The 14,523-nt window shown below is 41.4% G+C and overlaps 1 protein-coding gene across 2 annotated transcripts; it reads left to right on the forward strand.

The window, feature by feature from the left end:
• Positions 1-5,035: 5,035 nt before the first annotated feature.
• Positions 5,036-10,481, forward strand: LOC127367845 (homeobox protein OTX2-like). Of its 2 annotated transcripts, none has more exons than XM_051408020.1 (4): positions 5,036-5,129; positions 7,742-7,952; positions 8,346-8,497; positions 8,916-10,481. In XM_051408020.1, exons 2-4 carry the CDS (start codon positions 7,856-7,858, stop codon positions 9,540-9,542), a joined length of 876 nt encoding a protein of 291 aa, XP_051263980.1. In that variant the 5' UTR covers positions 5,036-5,129; positions 7,742-7,855; the 3' UTR covers positions 9,543-10,481. The 2 variants fall into 2 exon arrangements, with proteins under 2 accessions (XP_051263980.1, XP_051263981.1); XM_051408021.1 differs by lacking the exon at positions 5,036-5,129 and adding an exon at positions 7,550-7,651.
• Positions 10,482-14,523: the final 4,042 nt, after the last annotated feature.

Consider the following 14,523-nt stretch of genomic DNA (forward strand, 5'->3'; position numbering starts at 1 on the left):
TTTGCTTCAGCTTCTGCTCTATATAATGGTTCCCTCTAACCTGCTCATTTTCTGAAGAATTATTCCTATTGTCAAATGGCCAACTTTAACCCATCTGTGGGTTCAACAAAATAAAAAGCATCTAAAAGTAAAGTTCTCTAGTGTGCATGTGCTATGTGATTATATTTACTTTCAAAAATGCATCAGTTGCAGATTAAACAAACCAGAGTGAGCAAGCTTTATAACACTTTTCAAAACTGAAGCTGCAATGTGTTTTACAGAAGAGAGGGGAAAGGTGGAGATAGAAGAGACAACATATAAAAACAAGAACTAATAAGTGTATAACCGACAAATCAAAATCAAGATACAGCCAAAAAACAAACAAAAGAAATGTATTGTGCTTTTTAAAGATGTGCTGATTTGGCTTCTCTGACACTTAGCAGGTGCAACCTGTCCCCCTCCACTACTTCTTCTATTATAAAGCCTCCCTGGTAATCTTTAGTTCTTTTCCATACACGTCAGATGTTAGCAGGTTATTTTAGTAACTTTCCTTCATTCAGAGTCCCCTGCCATTTGACCCCGGCCTTGTCTCAGAAAACAAACCAAGCTTTTTGAGAACCTTGGGCGGATATTAAAATGCTCTTTCAGACACTTTCTCTTTGCAGTGGTCCCCAAAGTGCTTTGTCCAAGATGTTGCAAAAGATGGAGAAGGGAGAGAGCCTGGTTTTCCCAACGATGGGAGCAGTAGAGTGTTTGGGCAGTGCAGTGATTGGTGGTGGTGGTGGTGGGGGAAGGTTTGGGGGCCAACAGGGGTGCAGGTCGGCTGTTCAAAGGCTGGCTTTTTGCATTGTTGGTCAGTTGGGGATTAAGGTCCTCTGTGCAGCAGAATAGCCCCTCTAATTAAAAAGGATAAGAAGGCAGAAAAATAGCGAGAGGCACGGGAGGAAGCAAAGAGAGAGGGAGAGGGGAGAGCAAATTTGCAGAGAAAAGAAAGAAAAGAAAAACTGTTTTCAGTGTCACTCCTGCAGCCGGGCCCATCGATTCAGACTGGATTAACTTTACACTCCTCCTCCCTATTTCTCTCTGTTTCTCTCTCCCCCAATCTCTTTCTATCTTACAATTTCCGAACTTTGTTCTCAACATGCACTTACTTTACTTGAAAGTACAGTTCAACAATGCTTTCAAAGCATTTACATTGACCTCAAAAAAGCTACATCTGTATATTTTTGGGGGTAATTTCTTTACAAAACCTTGACTGGTTGCAGCTATAGATTAGCCTATAACAGCGCAGTCATTTTAAACTAGCTTTTCAGCTCTAGCCAGAAACCGAAACCAGACAATTCTTCGTTCTGTTGCATGTTTATGAGTGAATTTGTGGAAAAAGACATTTTGCTTTATGAACCAGGCCACTTGCACCAGTTTGTGTGTGTGTGTGTGTGTGTGTGTGTGTGTGTGTGTGTGTGTGTGTGTGTGTGTGTGTGTGCTTAACAGTATTTGCTGTCATCAGAATGTGAATAGAGGGGCTGTGTGCTGTGCCCCAGATGCTGGCTGACAGTAGGTGGGCTGTTTGCCGTGGGGATGCCAGGTTGTGTTTTTGTTTGGCCCTCCTCTGTCCCGCCTGTCTCCCTCCCCTCGCCCGGTGGGGGGTCCAGGGCTCCCGGGGCCAATCCCTGCTGACCAATACCCAGGTATGAGGCTTCTCAGTTTGGCTAACACTAGCCGTAGGCTGTGGGAGGTTAACGAGGTACCAGCAGGGACAAGACATTCAATCCTCTCATGGGCAAACCACAAGTGGTAGATGTATCTCAATGAAGGGCATGAATGTGATATGATGTTAGCCATGTGGGTGCAAAGGCGGTTAATAATACTGCAGGTGCAATATAAAACACAGTCCACTGTCACACTATCAAAGATAAATTATCCACAAAGTCTTTTTATTAAGTGTCTCTCAGCTGACCAGATCTAAGTCTTTCGCTTACATCTTGAGGGGGGCCAACTTGGTAAACTGACACTTGATTTTGTGCAGTTGACTAATACCAAGACATCTTGACGGTGCTAAGACCTTTGAGGAAACGAAGGGCCTTAAAGTGCAAAAAGGAGGAAGCTTATTAGTTTGATTTAACTTTCCTCTGCCAGAAACAGGTTTTTAGGCAGTTATGAGACAGGAATTGATAGTAAAAAGCTCTTGAATAAAGAGTCTTAACTTACTGTTTCATAAGGGGGCTTGTTGAAAGAAATTATGTATAATTCTGAGAACAAAATGCCAAGAGGGAGTAAAAGACACATGACAGAAAAAATAGAAAGCAGGCCCGAGAGCTTTTGTGGCTGTTTGATGCTAACATGTTGTAGTTCACAAGAAATACATCTCTTAAATGAACTTTGTTATCTTACTGTCCCATTAAAGACCTAGCTAACTAACTAGCTTTAGTTTTCCAACTCTGAAACAGAATATCAGGGGGGAGTAAACAGCTTAGCGAGGAGAAAATGGAAAGGAGCTTGGAGAGCTACTGTGACTGACAAGCGCTGGCATGTTCCTGGCATGCTGGTGTGTTAGTTAGCTCACCAGCTAAGTTACTGTTGTTAACTAATTAGGCTTGTGGCTTGTCCCCACGTCAACAAGCCTCAAGGACCATCTTTCTGGCATGACTGAGCCTTTAAGGTGCCTGAAAACTATAACTGACATTAAAAAAAAAAAAAAAAATGCTTTGTGTCTGTTGTCTTCCTCAGAAACACCTGCTGTCCAAAGCTCATGCAGACTCTTCTGATAATACAGTAGTTCAATAACCACGGACGCCCACTTTGTTTGTTGTAGAGTCATCAGCGCATGTATCGCTTCCATGCCTATCAATAAATCTATCAATGTGAGTTTTGCATTACAGATGGCCAAAAGCAAGCCGTCATAATATCCAATACAGTTCGGAGTGTGGAACAGATGGGGCGGGTTGAGTGGGCCAAGTCATTGATTTGACCTTGAGATGGACAGCTGAAGTGAACTGAAATGGTTGCTGTAATATTATTGGAACTGAGGTTCCCAATCACAACACAGCCTTTGAAAACTGTTGTGTAATGTCTAAAAGGCAGGATGTCTGAAGTTCTGCTGCAGCAATTTTGACCTTGCAATAAAACTTCATGCAAGTACAAAACAAAATCACTGGAATTAGTCTTTAAAAGGGTAAATTCAAGAAGTTATGGAAAGGAACAGCAGTAAGAACTAAAGGTATTAAAAAAAATCATGAAGATAAATTACATCTGAGCAGCAAAACTGAAAACAAGAACCATTATCCACTGAGATGTTATTCCACTGGATGTGATATAATGGGCATTACTAGGTTATAAATACTTTATCCCTAATGTGAATTTAGAGGAAGATTGAAGAGATAAAAACCCCACAAACGCAAACGATTCTTATGATTTTTGCCATAATTTATGGCCTGCAACCATATTAACCGGTTCTATAGGGAAGCAAACAAAAGGCTGGAGGAGGAGAGAGGAGGCAGCACATCATGCTTCCCTCATGCCAGCCAGTATTATCCTGTGAGAGAGTGGTATCTCAGTCCCACGATTCTTAGCCTTCAATTCGTCTCCCTAACAGCAGGAGAAACCGTGACTTCGTCAATTGGCCCGCAGACAGGGGGAGGGCATATTGCCACAGACATTAACAAGCGACTTCACCTTTTTACAACCACGGCCCCGTTTAGCTGAAACGCTCCCCAGGGCTATTAGATATTTTCCGATGAATTATATATCAGAGCTGAAGATGAAAGGACTCTGCGTGAGCCAAGAACATAGCTGTGGGACTACATGGGGACCAGATACTCAAGGCCGGTTAGGCTGTTTGTTTTAGTGGGATCGCTGAGGGAAAATGGGAAAACTGCTCTTACAGTATAACTCTTTTAGTTCTCTAATGAGCAAAAATCAAATCACAATATTAACTAATTCTTCTAATTTTTTTCCCCTAAATGCGCCTCCATTTGTTTCCTTACTGACTTACTGTTTCCTTTATGAAATCACACAATGAGATCATATCCCATAAATACTGTAAATTATTTTCTATAGTGCAGAATCCGTGGATGGTCGTATTGATTTTAGTCTTGTCTAAGAACCCAACAGACTCACAGTCTGTTCATCTGGCATGTGGACTCCTAAGACTCCTAATTAGTTCTCTAACCTGCTGCTTGTTCGGGAGAACCAATCAAAACCTTCATTCAGGGCTGCCGAGGCCAAAGTTTTGTCAACATGGACTTAAACCAGTTAAAAAAAATAATTAATTTACACTGAGCCGGGACAATTGGGTTCAAGCAGAGTAAAAATTAGCGCTATTGATAATTCAGCAGGCGTTTTAGGCTGTTTAATTCCCAAAATGCAACGAGGTACCCCGGACACAAAAAGTGTTTCTGTTGTAACACAGAGTGTTTGATAAATTACACATCATTTTTAGGCTGCTGTTTTTTTTTTGCTTTAAATTAAGAAAAGAAAAGGCCCAGAGAAGAGGTGGTGGTGGGTGTGTGCGGCTTTACGGGCCACCCTTTAAATCTCCTCTATAGGGTTACACAGAATAAAACCGTGACAGATCCCCAACAAGTTATTTTCACGTCTCTACGAAACAGCTGAGGTTTCGCTTGCTCAGCTCATTTTGACAATTAAGGCCTAAGCTTTAATCTTCTGTTTCTTATTGTGAAAGTCTATATGTCAAAATCATTTGTCACTGAGCTCTATGCTCTGATTGGCTGGTCAACACCTTTACCGGCATCTCTAAACCTGAGAATAAAATGTTGAGGTAATTGCTGCTGAGAATAATATGCTTTAATATGCTCTTTGTTTTTAAATGCTAAAGAAATATATATTGAGCGGTGCTTTGGAGGTGATGTTGGTCACCATCAGGCCACTTCACTCCAGCTGCTGCATCCTTTCACACCTCTGCTCATCATATTTCCTCTCATTTCCATTGGCTGCAAAAAATAAAAAATCCACACAGTCTCTCTCTCTCTCTCTCTCTCTCTCTCTCTCTCTCTGCATAAATACTGAGCATCTCTTAGTATTATCCGCATCCAACAAGCTTACCCGGGAGGAAACTAATCAAAGCCACTAAGAACCACTCTGCACAGCCGAGAGGGCCGTTTAGAGAAAGCCCTTTTAAAAAAGCAACTGCAGTAAGTAATTTATTTTTAACGTTTATATTTTGTCGTGTCAGTGTATGTAAGCAAGACTCGTGGTTATGAGTTGCAAATAAATGAAAATGAAAGGAGAAGTAGTCAATCGGCCACCAGGAGCTGACTGCGGTGTAAATGCAAATAGCCTACAGGGAGGTAATTGGGGAGGCGTGCTGTAAAACTTTTCTCCCTCTCGCCTCTGTGGGCTGCAGGCTCGGAGCAAAGGGGCATTCAACCGATTAATAACAGGACGGTGGAGGAGTCCACAACTTCACATAATACACTCCAACTGCTGGATGTTTGACTATAGACTCTGGATGTATGCAGGCTTGTAGAGAAGGGAGGGTGAACACACCTCAAGTCAAGTTGAAGTTCAAATTGATTTGATGTTAAATCACATGCCGTATTAAATTCATAGTGAAGGATCTACTTTATCATCAAATTGGCAAGTGGAAAGTCTTTAAACAGAAAAAAATGTATTTGATGGTGTTATTTTAGAAAATAAAGCTCAATATTAATTGTGCAAATTTGCATAATAACTTGTATTTTTATTTATTGCTGAATTTTGAACACAGAAAATATCGAAATATGTATTACATTACACAATTAATGACAAGTGTTCACACAATGCAATGCAAATGTACAGGAGGTCACAATAGGTTGATAATATTAATAATGATAATAATAATGATAATAATAACAGTTTTAAAGGGCCATATGAACGTGCATGTGTCAGTTTAGGAAAGTGAGTTGTAGGGTCGGTTGTGCTGGGGTTGGGGGGTTGATTGGGGGGGGGGGGAGGGGGGGGGTTGGTTGTCTGGCAGTCAGCTGGTCTGATAAATACAATGCCAGTCTTTGTTTTATTTTCGTGACGCAGAAAATTAAGGAGGCCTGAATGCGGAGTCGTGGCTGGCGTCCTGTAATCAGGCCAGCGCGTGCCGTCCGGATTATCTCGTTAATTTCTTACAGAAAAGAAGAAGAAGAAAAAAAAAATCTCTTGTAGCCAATAATAATTAATGGCTGGGCAGGGTATTTATTATTGAACGGATGTGGAGCAACCGGTAGCCGGGGGTGCAAAAAAAGTGACAGATTGAGTATAGGAGTGGCCGTTATTGGCTCTTTAAAAACGAGGGGTAAGGTCTACAGAGAGGAGCACCCCAGGGTCCTGGGAACTTTATTCTACAGGTAGGTGTCACTGGACGTTAGGAGAGGCCTCAGACAGCAACATATGGTGTATAGACTAATTAGCTATTACAAAAAAAAATAAAAATAAAGGAAATATTAAGGCAAATAAAACACTGGAATTTTGTTTTAAGATTAGTATATGTGTTCAATATATTATCTCTAAGAAGGGCCTCTTCCTCTACAGAAACAAAAATATAATAGATTTAATATAGCATTATAATTCCTTGGTTGTTTCTGTAATTATATTATATTATATTATATTATATTATATTATTCATGCATATGTCAATATGTCATCTCCAATGATAAACCTACACACAATATTGTTGTGTATCTCTGTAAATGCATTTAGGATACATTTGTCACTGTAAAAGTTTCAATAATTTGTCTGAATTGTCGCTCAGTTATTTTAATAAGATGTTTGTAGACCTCGTTTAGATAAAGTGGTCCTTTCACCATCAGGGCAACATTTCAAAGTAAAATATGGGACTGAGATTAACGGTAAAACTTTTTCCCTCCACAATACCTGAAGATAAATTTAGTGGGCCATCTCCTTGTTTGTTTAGATTAAGATTAACTGCTCCTCTCTAATCAACACTTTTCGATAGTCTCACCTTCCAAATCTAATTATCGGGAGCAATTCATTAGGAAAGGAGGGGGACTCGCCCCGAGGAGTATCAATAATGTGTCAGAATTCCCTTTGGGGGAATGCCTCCATGTTTCTAATTATTTGCTAAAGTTTTCCTTCGTATTTTAATGTGGTGACATTTGAATGTACAAGGGTTTTAGAGGAAACAAACAATAGGCTCAAGATATAGAAATGAAGATGCCCAGTTGTATTTGAATGAGCGCACAGTTTGCAGTATTGGCTTCTTTGTTTGTTCCCTAAAGTCTTTTGTTATCAGCATTACTTATCGGTCCACAGTGGGCTTTGTTTCTGCAAATGGCCCCCCAATCAGCTGTCTATTTAGCTTTGCCTAACCTGTGGGTATATGCTAATTGAGTTCCCGGTTGGGGCCCAACGAGTGTGTGCATTTTAACGACAATGTTTTGTTTTGGTGGTACTAGGAGAGGAGTGTGTTTGGGGAAGAGGGGGGTGATAAGGGGCGGGGTTATAGTAGCAGTTAGTGAGTGTGTGTGTGTGTGTGTGTGTGTGTGTGTGTGTGTGTGTGTGTGTGTGTGTGTGTGCGCGCGGTGGGGAGGGGGGGGTGGTGATGGCGTAAACGCCTGTCAGCCAGACAGAGCATCCTCAGTCCAGCAGGGGACAGCTGGGGGTCTCCACTCGCCTTTAAGAGCCCTGCGAGTCCAAGGACGCCCACTTCTTCAAACCCACCGCGGTGCGTAAAGGCTGCGCGTAAAAATCAGCGGACACAGTCGGTTCGAAACGACCTTAAAACCTTCCTGTTTATGTGTGTGTCCCGCTTCAGGTTGATCCAGACGAGGAGAAATACCAAACGGAGACGCGAGAGGATTAAAAGACAATTTTCTGCCCTATTTTTTCGTATTTCTTCTGATTGGTGCCCCCTCGCCCGGCCGCCAGCATGATGTCCTATTTGAAGCAGCCGCCGTACACGGTGAACGGTCTGAGCTTATCTACCTCAGGAGTGGACCTGCTGCATCCTTCAGTGGGATACCAAGGTAATATAGCCCACCCCAGGGTGCAACTATGTAGAGAGGCAAATAAAAAGCCTGTTCGGATGCTTTACGTCTAGGTTATTAAATAATCTGAAAATGAGGCTGATTTGCAATCATTTGCAACTTATTTTCACATTTCCATTAACAACTGAATGATGTGTATTTGTATTTATCAGAACATCATCAAACAGAGTATTGAGACACAGCCAAGGCCTCATTAGATCAATTAAAACCTCTATTTTAATTATTAAACATGATTATCCTCTATAAACTAGGCTCATATATCTGAGATTATATTTGATAGTTAGCTAATTAAGTTAAAGAAGTTAAACATCAAGCTGTATTATTTCGTTTTTTTTATTTCCATAAACATTGTTCCCCCCCTCTTCTCACCAGGTGCCCCTCGCAAACAGAGGAGAGAGAGGACGACCTTCACTCGGGCCCAGCTCGACGTTCTGGAGAACCTATTCGGCAAGACTCGGTATCCTGACATCTTCATGAGAGAGGAGGTGGCCTTAAAGATCAACCTGCCCGAATCCCGAGTGCAGGTGAGTCTCCAGCACCAAAACCTCAACCACACACTTTATTCATGTAAGCTCGATAACTAGTCATTTGTCTCTGAGAGGCGAGACACTTCAGGACTAAGTGTCCTCTTTATTGTAGGAGAAGTGTTTTATACCAGTCACCTCTTGAAACTCTGATATTAAGTTATAAACTCGCATTATAAGTCAAGTTTATGTATAGTTTGTATAAATGTAAAGCTTGTAAGACAATATTAGAAAAGCATGAATATAATGGTTATAGGCCTACAATATTCTCTGAGATCATTGGAATATTTAACTTAGCCCACATTTTTTAATGACTATTAAGAATACATGTGGTGTGTACATATAAAAAAACAAAACAAAAAAATTATTCCAATGTCATGTGCTAAATTAACTTAATTTAAACGCATTTTTCTTCCAGGTATGGTTCAAAAACCGACGCGCCAAGCATCGGCAGCAGGCCCAACAAACCCAAAGTGGAGTGCAGAACAAGGCTGTCAGCAAGCCGGTGAAAAAGAAAGGCTCTCCGATCCGAGAGGCCAGCTCAGAGAGCGGTGCCAGCGGCCAGTTCACGCCGCCCTCCAGTACCACACTCCCGGCTGTGAGCAGCAGCGCGGCGCCGGTGTCTATCTGGAGCCCGGCCTCCATCTCCCCTCTCTCCGACCCGCTGTCTACCTCCTCCTCCTCCTGCATGCAGCGCTCGTATCCCATGACATACACCCAGGCGTCGGGCTACAACCAGGGCTACACGGGCTCCTCGTCCTACTTCACCGGGATGGACTGCGGCTCCTACCTTTCGCCTATGCACCACCAGCTATCCGCCGCGGGCTCCGCCATGAGCCCCATGGGCAGCAACGGGGTCTCCAGCCACCTGAGCCCCGCGTCTTCCCTCTCCTCGTCGGCGTACGGGACGGCGGGGCTGGGCTTCAGCGGCGCCGCGGACTGCCTGGACTATAAGGACCAAACAGCCTCCTCATGGAAGCTCAATTTCAACGCGGACTGTTTGGATTATAAAGACCAAGCAGCGTGGAAATTTCAAGTGTTGTGAGAGGAGAGAACTAAAGGGACAATTTTGACTTAACTGCAGACTGAACAGGCAAATTAAAAACCCAAGGCTGGGAGCAGCAAGTGCGGCGTTTTTCTACATATAACAGGCCCCAGCTTCTACCTCGGGCAGAGCAGAACAGGACTGCCAGCCGGTTGTCTCACTTGTTGGGTTAATTTATTGAACATTCAGACTGACTTCTCCCCAACTTTGATCAAGGACACGGAACAAATGTGTTGACCAAAAGGAGAAAAAAAAGGGTCAAAAGAGTGAAAGATCCAAGCCTAACTTGGTTGAGTTTGAGGAATAGGTCAGGTTTTCTTCTAAGCTCCTTAAAGACTCCCCTCTCTTGTCTTTTTTTAATTGTGTTGGCACGCTGAAGGGCCCCTTTGATCAAAGCGTTGTGGATGAGCGTGTGTGTGTGTGTGTGTGTGTGTGTGTGTGAGTGTGTGTGTGTGTGTGTGTGTGTGTGTGTGTGTGTGTGTGTGTGTGTGTGTGTGTGTGTGTGTGTGTGTGTGTGTGTGTTTGAGAGAGAGAGCAGCTCTGACATGAACCTGGATGCACTATTAATTTATGACAAATATGTTTAAGACTAGTTATAAGAGACAATCAGTCCGTTTGCGTGTGCTCATAAATGTCCCTTATGTGTTTTTGAATTATTTCCCCCCTGTGTTAGATTTCTTTTTTAAATTGTGATTCTTTGTACCACCTGTATGCAATTTTTCTTTGCGCCTTACGTGCGCCACAAACCCAGCTGTGAATTTGATAGATTTATTTTCATGTCTCCAGTGTTAATGGTAAATTATTATAAGGACATATTAGTTGAATGAAATAGGGATTGAAATCAAGCCAGCAGCGAGCAAGGTCCATTTGAGCTGTAAAGTGCGGTGAGAAGGCCACAAACACACTAAATAACAATAAAGTTCACTTGACCTGACCCAATACTGTGGCTGCATGTCTAAATCCTTCTGTTTATCCTCTGTGTTTATCCCAGTTTTTATCACCTGCCCCTGCACACAAACACACCACGTTGTCAACAGGCCAATCGATCTCAATTACCAATATGTTTTTTTAGAGTTATTTACACTTTTTGGTTGGAAATAAATCTACATTAAAAGTGTCAGTAGTGCCGGATTTCATCAACTTTTTTTTAGATTTCTACTCGTACAGCACTAGTCCATGATTCCTGCCCAGGCTGGGAGGAATGTGAATTATGGGAGAGCTATGTTAATCCCGTCTCATAAAGAGGATAATCCAACATTTTTATTGACGGCTGCTCTTTGGTCCGGGGCGCACCGCTGGCCAGTTCACACGGAGAACTGCGAAATGAGCTCTGCTGCTCAAGAGTCCAGAGGCAAACATTGGTTTAAAGACGGGTTATACGCAAAAGAAACAGGCAGACAGGGAAGTGGACGTGGAGACTTTAACTCAAATTTGTGATCCCAGAGGTGGGTAAACTGTAGGTAGAAAATATAAAGAATAAACATCACCAATTAAGTGGTCAGTTAGAGGAAGAAGCTGTCAGATATTACAGCAGAGACACTGAATTATTGCACCACGGATATAGATTATGTGGCTAATGTCAATATTCAGTTGTCTTTTGATCCACAGATGATGAAGGAAGCTTTTTATTCCCTGTAATACAACAGTCTCCATCAGAATCAGTGTATGCAGGCATCTGTTGCAGGCATTGTGATTAGTCCTACTGCACGCATGGATAAAACCCATGCATCCTCTGTGGGGGTTTAAAGAGAGAGAGAGAGAGTATATGAGCAGGTCCAGGGGCTCGTGCGTGGATTAAAGAAGAAGTGGCTCGTGTTATCGGTCTAATTAGGATGTGACAGGAGATGATGAAGCTTCTTATAACGCTGGCGTGACTTTCTGCTGCCGTTCAAGCGCTTTGTTGCCCGTTTGACCCCCAATTAGCGGCGAATGACACACACACAATTACAGAGCCACAACCAGCCGACTGTTGTCTGGGGTGCAGCCGTGATACAGTGAGCCTGTTAGATGTTTTTATTTTTAGGGATAGCACTGGATAATGTGCTTTTAATCGATTCAATGTGCGTGGAGCAGGCACACACCTCAACGTGTATCCGATACCTAAAATGATCTCAAATTAAAGATTAATTAAGGTAAAATTAATAATTAAATAAGACACACAAAAATAATACGAGTGATGGAGAACATAATAATTCCTATTGAAAATAAATTATATAATCTGAGCTTTATTTGCTATAATTGATGGGGGAAATCCTTCATTTCCATCCAGTGGTTCTAGATGAATAAAACAGGTAAAACAATGTGTCAATAAAGATTAGAAATTTAGATTTGATTTTTTACAAGCTCTGTGATGAAAAATCTCAATCAAATAAAAACCGTGAATAAACTGATAGTTTGGCCTATAGGTTATATTTTTGGTCCCTGTTACAGTAGTCTCCTAAATATTTTCTTTCCTGATCCCGGAGTCATATCCAAAGCTTCAACAGGTTCAATAATAAATGTCAGCAGAGAGCAGTAAGTCAGTCCTCCTGTACTTGGAGGACCAGGGGCCCCCGAGTATCCATTCGGTTTTAATTAAGCACAAGCGGCACTAAAGGGGACATATGGGTCCGGCAGACGCGCTTCATTAATCCTCTCTTCGCATTTGAGGATGTTAAACAATAAAAAAGAGCCTCGGAAGCCTCTTCTTGGCCGAGGCCACCGCACATTTTGTCGACCGTCGCCCTGAGGCAAGGCTTTCCCCAAGCGGCACCACTTCACCGCGGCCAGGGATTTCCAGGTTTCCCCGCCGGCGGAGAGGAGATCCGACCGACGCAGGAGGGTCGTCTCGATCCGGGTCCACAGCGGCCCTGAGCCCAAATACTCATTACTGAGACACTTTACTCCTGTTCTACAATGAGGTCCTTATGATAAAATTTACCTACTTAAAATAGTTTTTTTTATTTAGCCTCCCACTTGGGCTTTTAAACCTTTGCTGCTGTTACAACACTGTAATTCCCCATCATAACAAAGTACAGACAACATGATTTCAGTAGACTGATAAAGATTAATAATTGTATTTGGCAGTACCATCTATTGGCAAAGATATAGGACTAGACCTATGTCTCTTTATATATTATATCTATAATAATAATAATAATAATAATAATAATAATACAATCATTATCTGGAAATATTCTAGCTCTCAATAGTCCATATTTTATTTTACTGCTAATTAAGAAAGTTAGATTTTTGTTATCTTTTTTAGACCCAAACTCACTATAACATCACTCAATGTGCCTGTCAAATCAGCAATAAAATAAAATCACATCAGCCTTTTCAAAAACCACAGGCATGTCTGAACACCTAAATCCAACTACATCCGTATTAGTAATGGTTGATTTAGATGTGAACATCATTCAGATTGGCTTGTATCAACTTAAAAAAAACCATATCATGCATCCTGTTATTGTATTCAGCTTATGGACGGTGGTTGTTGTTTGAGGCAGACCAATACAAGGGGCCTGGGGATAAACCAATATGTCAATTATTGTCTGGAGGGAGGAAAGGCTTGACATGAAACATCAAGAAATGTTTGTGATGAACAATTCGTGATTTAAACAAGCCTATCAGGGCTCATTTAAATAGGCTAATGCTGTTATCAGCTGTACAATGTCACTGACAGGCATATGACTTCGTTTTTTTTAAGAAGAAAGAATTAGTGAAAGTAGTGTGTCAACAGGGCAACAGCTGAATACAGTAACTGCCATTTGGTAAAGTGGGATATGGACCTGATTTTTCCGGACAGCAGTTGCCTAAAATAAGCACAAGATGAACTGAATATAGTTTCTTTTATGAAGAAAAGAACCTGGGTGATAAACGGCCAATTTGTTGGTGAGAATATAACTGAAGACTATTGTTATGCATAAGTATGTGTCCTACATTCCCCGAGAGACGATGTCTATCACATATCAACACAGCAACACATACATAATTCATCTGCAACAACAACAGTTGTGGAATCTCATTTAAATGAATAAAACAATAGTGTTTCTGTACTCCTGTCAGACTGGCGGTTGAGCAATATGGTAAATGGTTAAGAGTACACAGCCTTAACTCTTCATGACCCTCTCTATCTGTTAAGCCATGTAATGTTTAGAGTGATTTCATCTCATGGATTACACAATTTGATGAGATTAAACTCAATTCTATCAGATGCACACGCTAAATGTTGCCATGTGATGTTTTAATGAGACTTAAAGCAACGCAAAATGTTCTTTAAATTGCTCCAAACACTCAACTAGGGGTTAACTTAAAAGTAGATGCAGCTGCAGTCGTGTTAATTTTCTAGGCTTTCAGTTACAGCTCCTGTTTAATGGTGTAAATGCACACTAAAATCTAACAGAGAACAGAATGGAACCTGGTATATATGGTCTTTCTGTTTCTATTCTCTATATCTGAGACTGTGAGCAAATGCACCAAACTGACCAGAAGCATTTTTTGTTTATAAAATCTGAACCTGATTTGACATGTAGGCTATTTACAATGCTATAGCTCGTAAATTGAGTTGTCCCAGATAAATTCCAGGGATGCCACAGGGTTGTTGATGAAGGCAGCACTTGCTCAAAGATGACTTATTAGGTTCTAATGCAAAACATTGTCTGCACATTTGGACATTTCTTGAAATAGCTTGAATTGGCATGCAAAAGTGAAGCAGAGCTCTTAGAAAAGGTGTTTTTGCAGTTGTGGTGGAATAAGTACTTCACAATTACTCATTTTAATGATCAGTATTATACATTTTTATTATGTTTTTTGAAGAGGCCATTGCAGGTCCATTGTGTCATCAAACAGATCACAAGTGATACCATATGAAGTCAAAGTTTTCCTTGTTTAACAAAGCTATATAAAATTGTTAATCATGCTTAGATATAAAACACTGCTGGACAACACAAGTCTACCACTGAATGTGTCAGATTTTGTCAGGTGCCTGTGGAGAGTTTGA

Source organism: Dicentrarchus labrax, unplaced genomic scaffold (assembly GCF_905237075.1).
Source record: "Dicentrarchus labrax unplaced genomic scaffold, dlabrax2021, whole genome shotgun sequence".
Taxonomy (NCBI): domain Eukaryota; kingdom Metazoa; phylum Chordata; class Actinopteri; family Moronidae; genus Dicentrarchus; species Dicentrarchus labrax.

Bases quoted from the DNA above. Each gene is read 5' to 3' on its own strand.
- LOC127367845 (XM_051408020.1), top strand. From the start codon at position 7,856: ATGATGTCCTATTTGAAGCAGCCGCCGTACACGGTGAACGGTCTGAGC. The intron at 7,953-8,345 runs GTAATATAGCCC...TCTTCTCACCAG, and splicing joins TCCTTCAGTGGGATACCAAG to GTGCCCCTCGCAAACAGAGG. The intron at 8,498-8,915 runs GTGAGTCTCCAG...TTTTTCTTCCAG, and splicing joins TGCCCGAATCCCGAGTGCAG to GTATGGTTCAAAAACCGACG.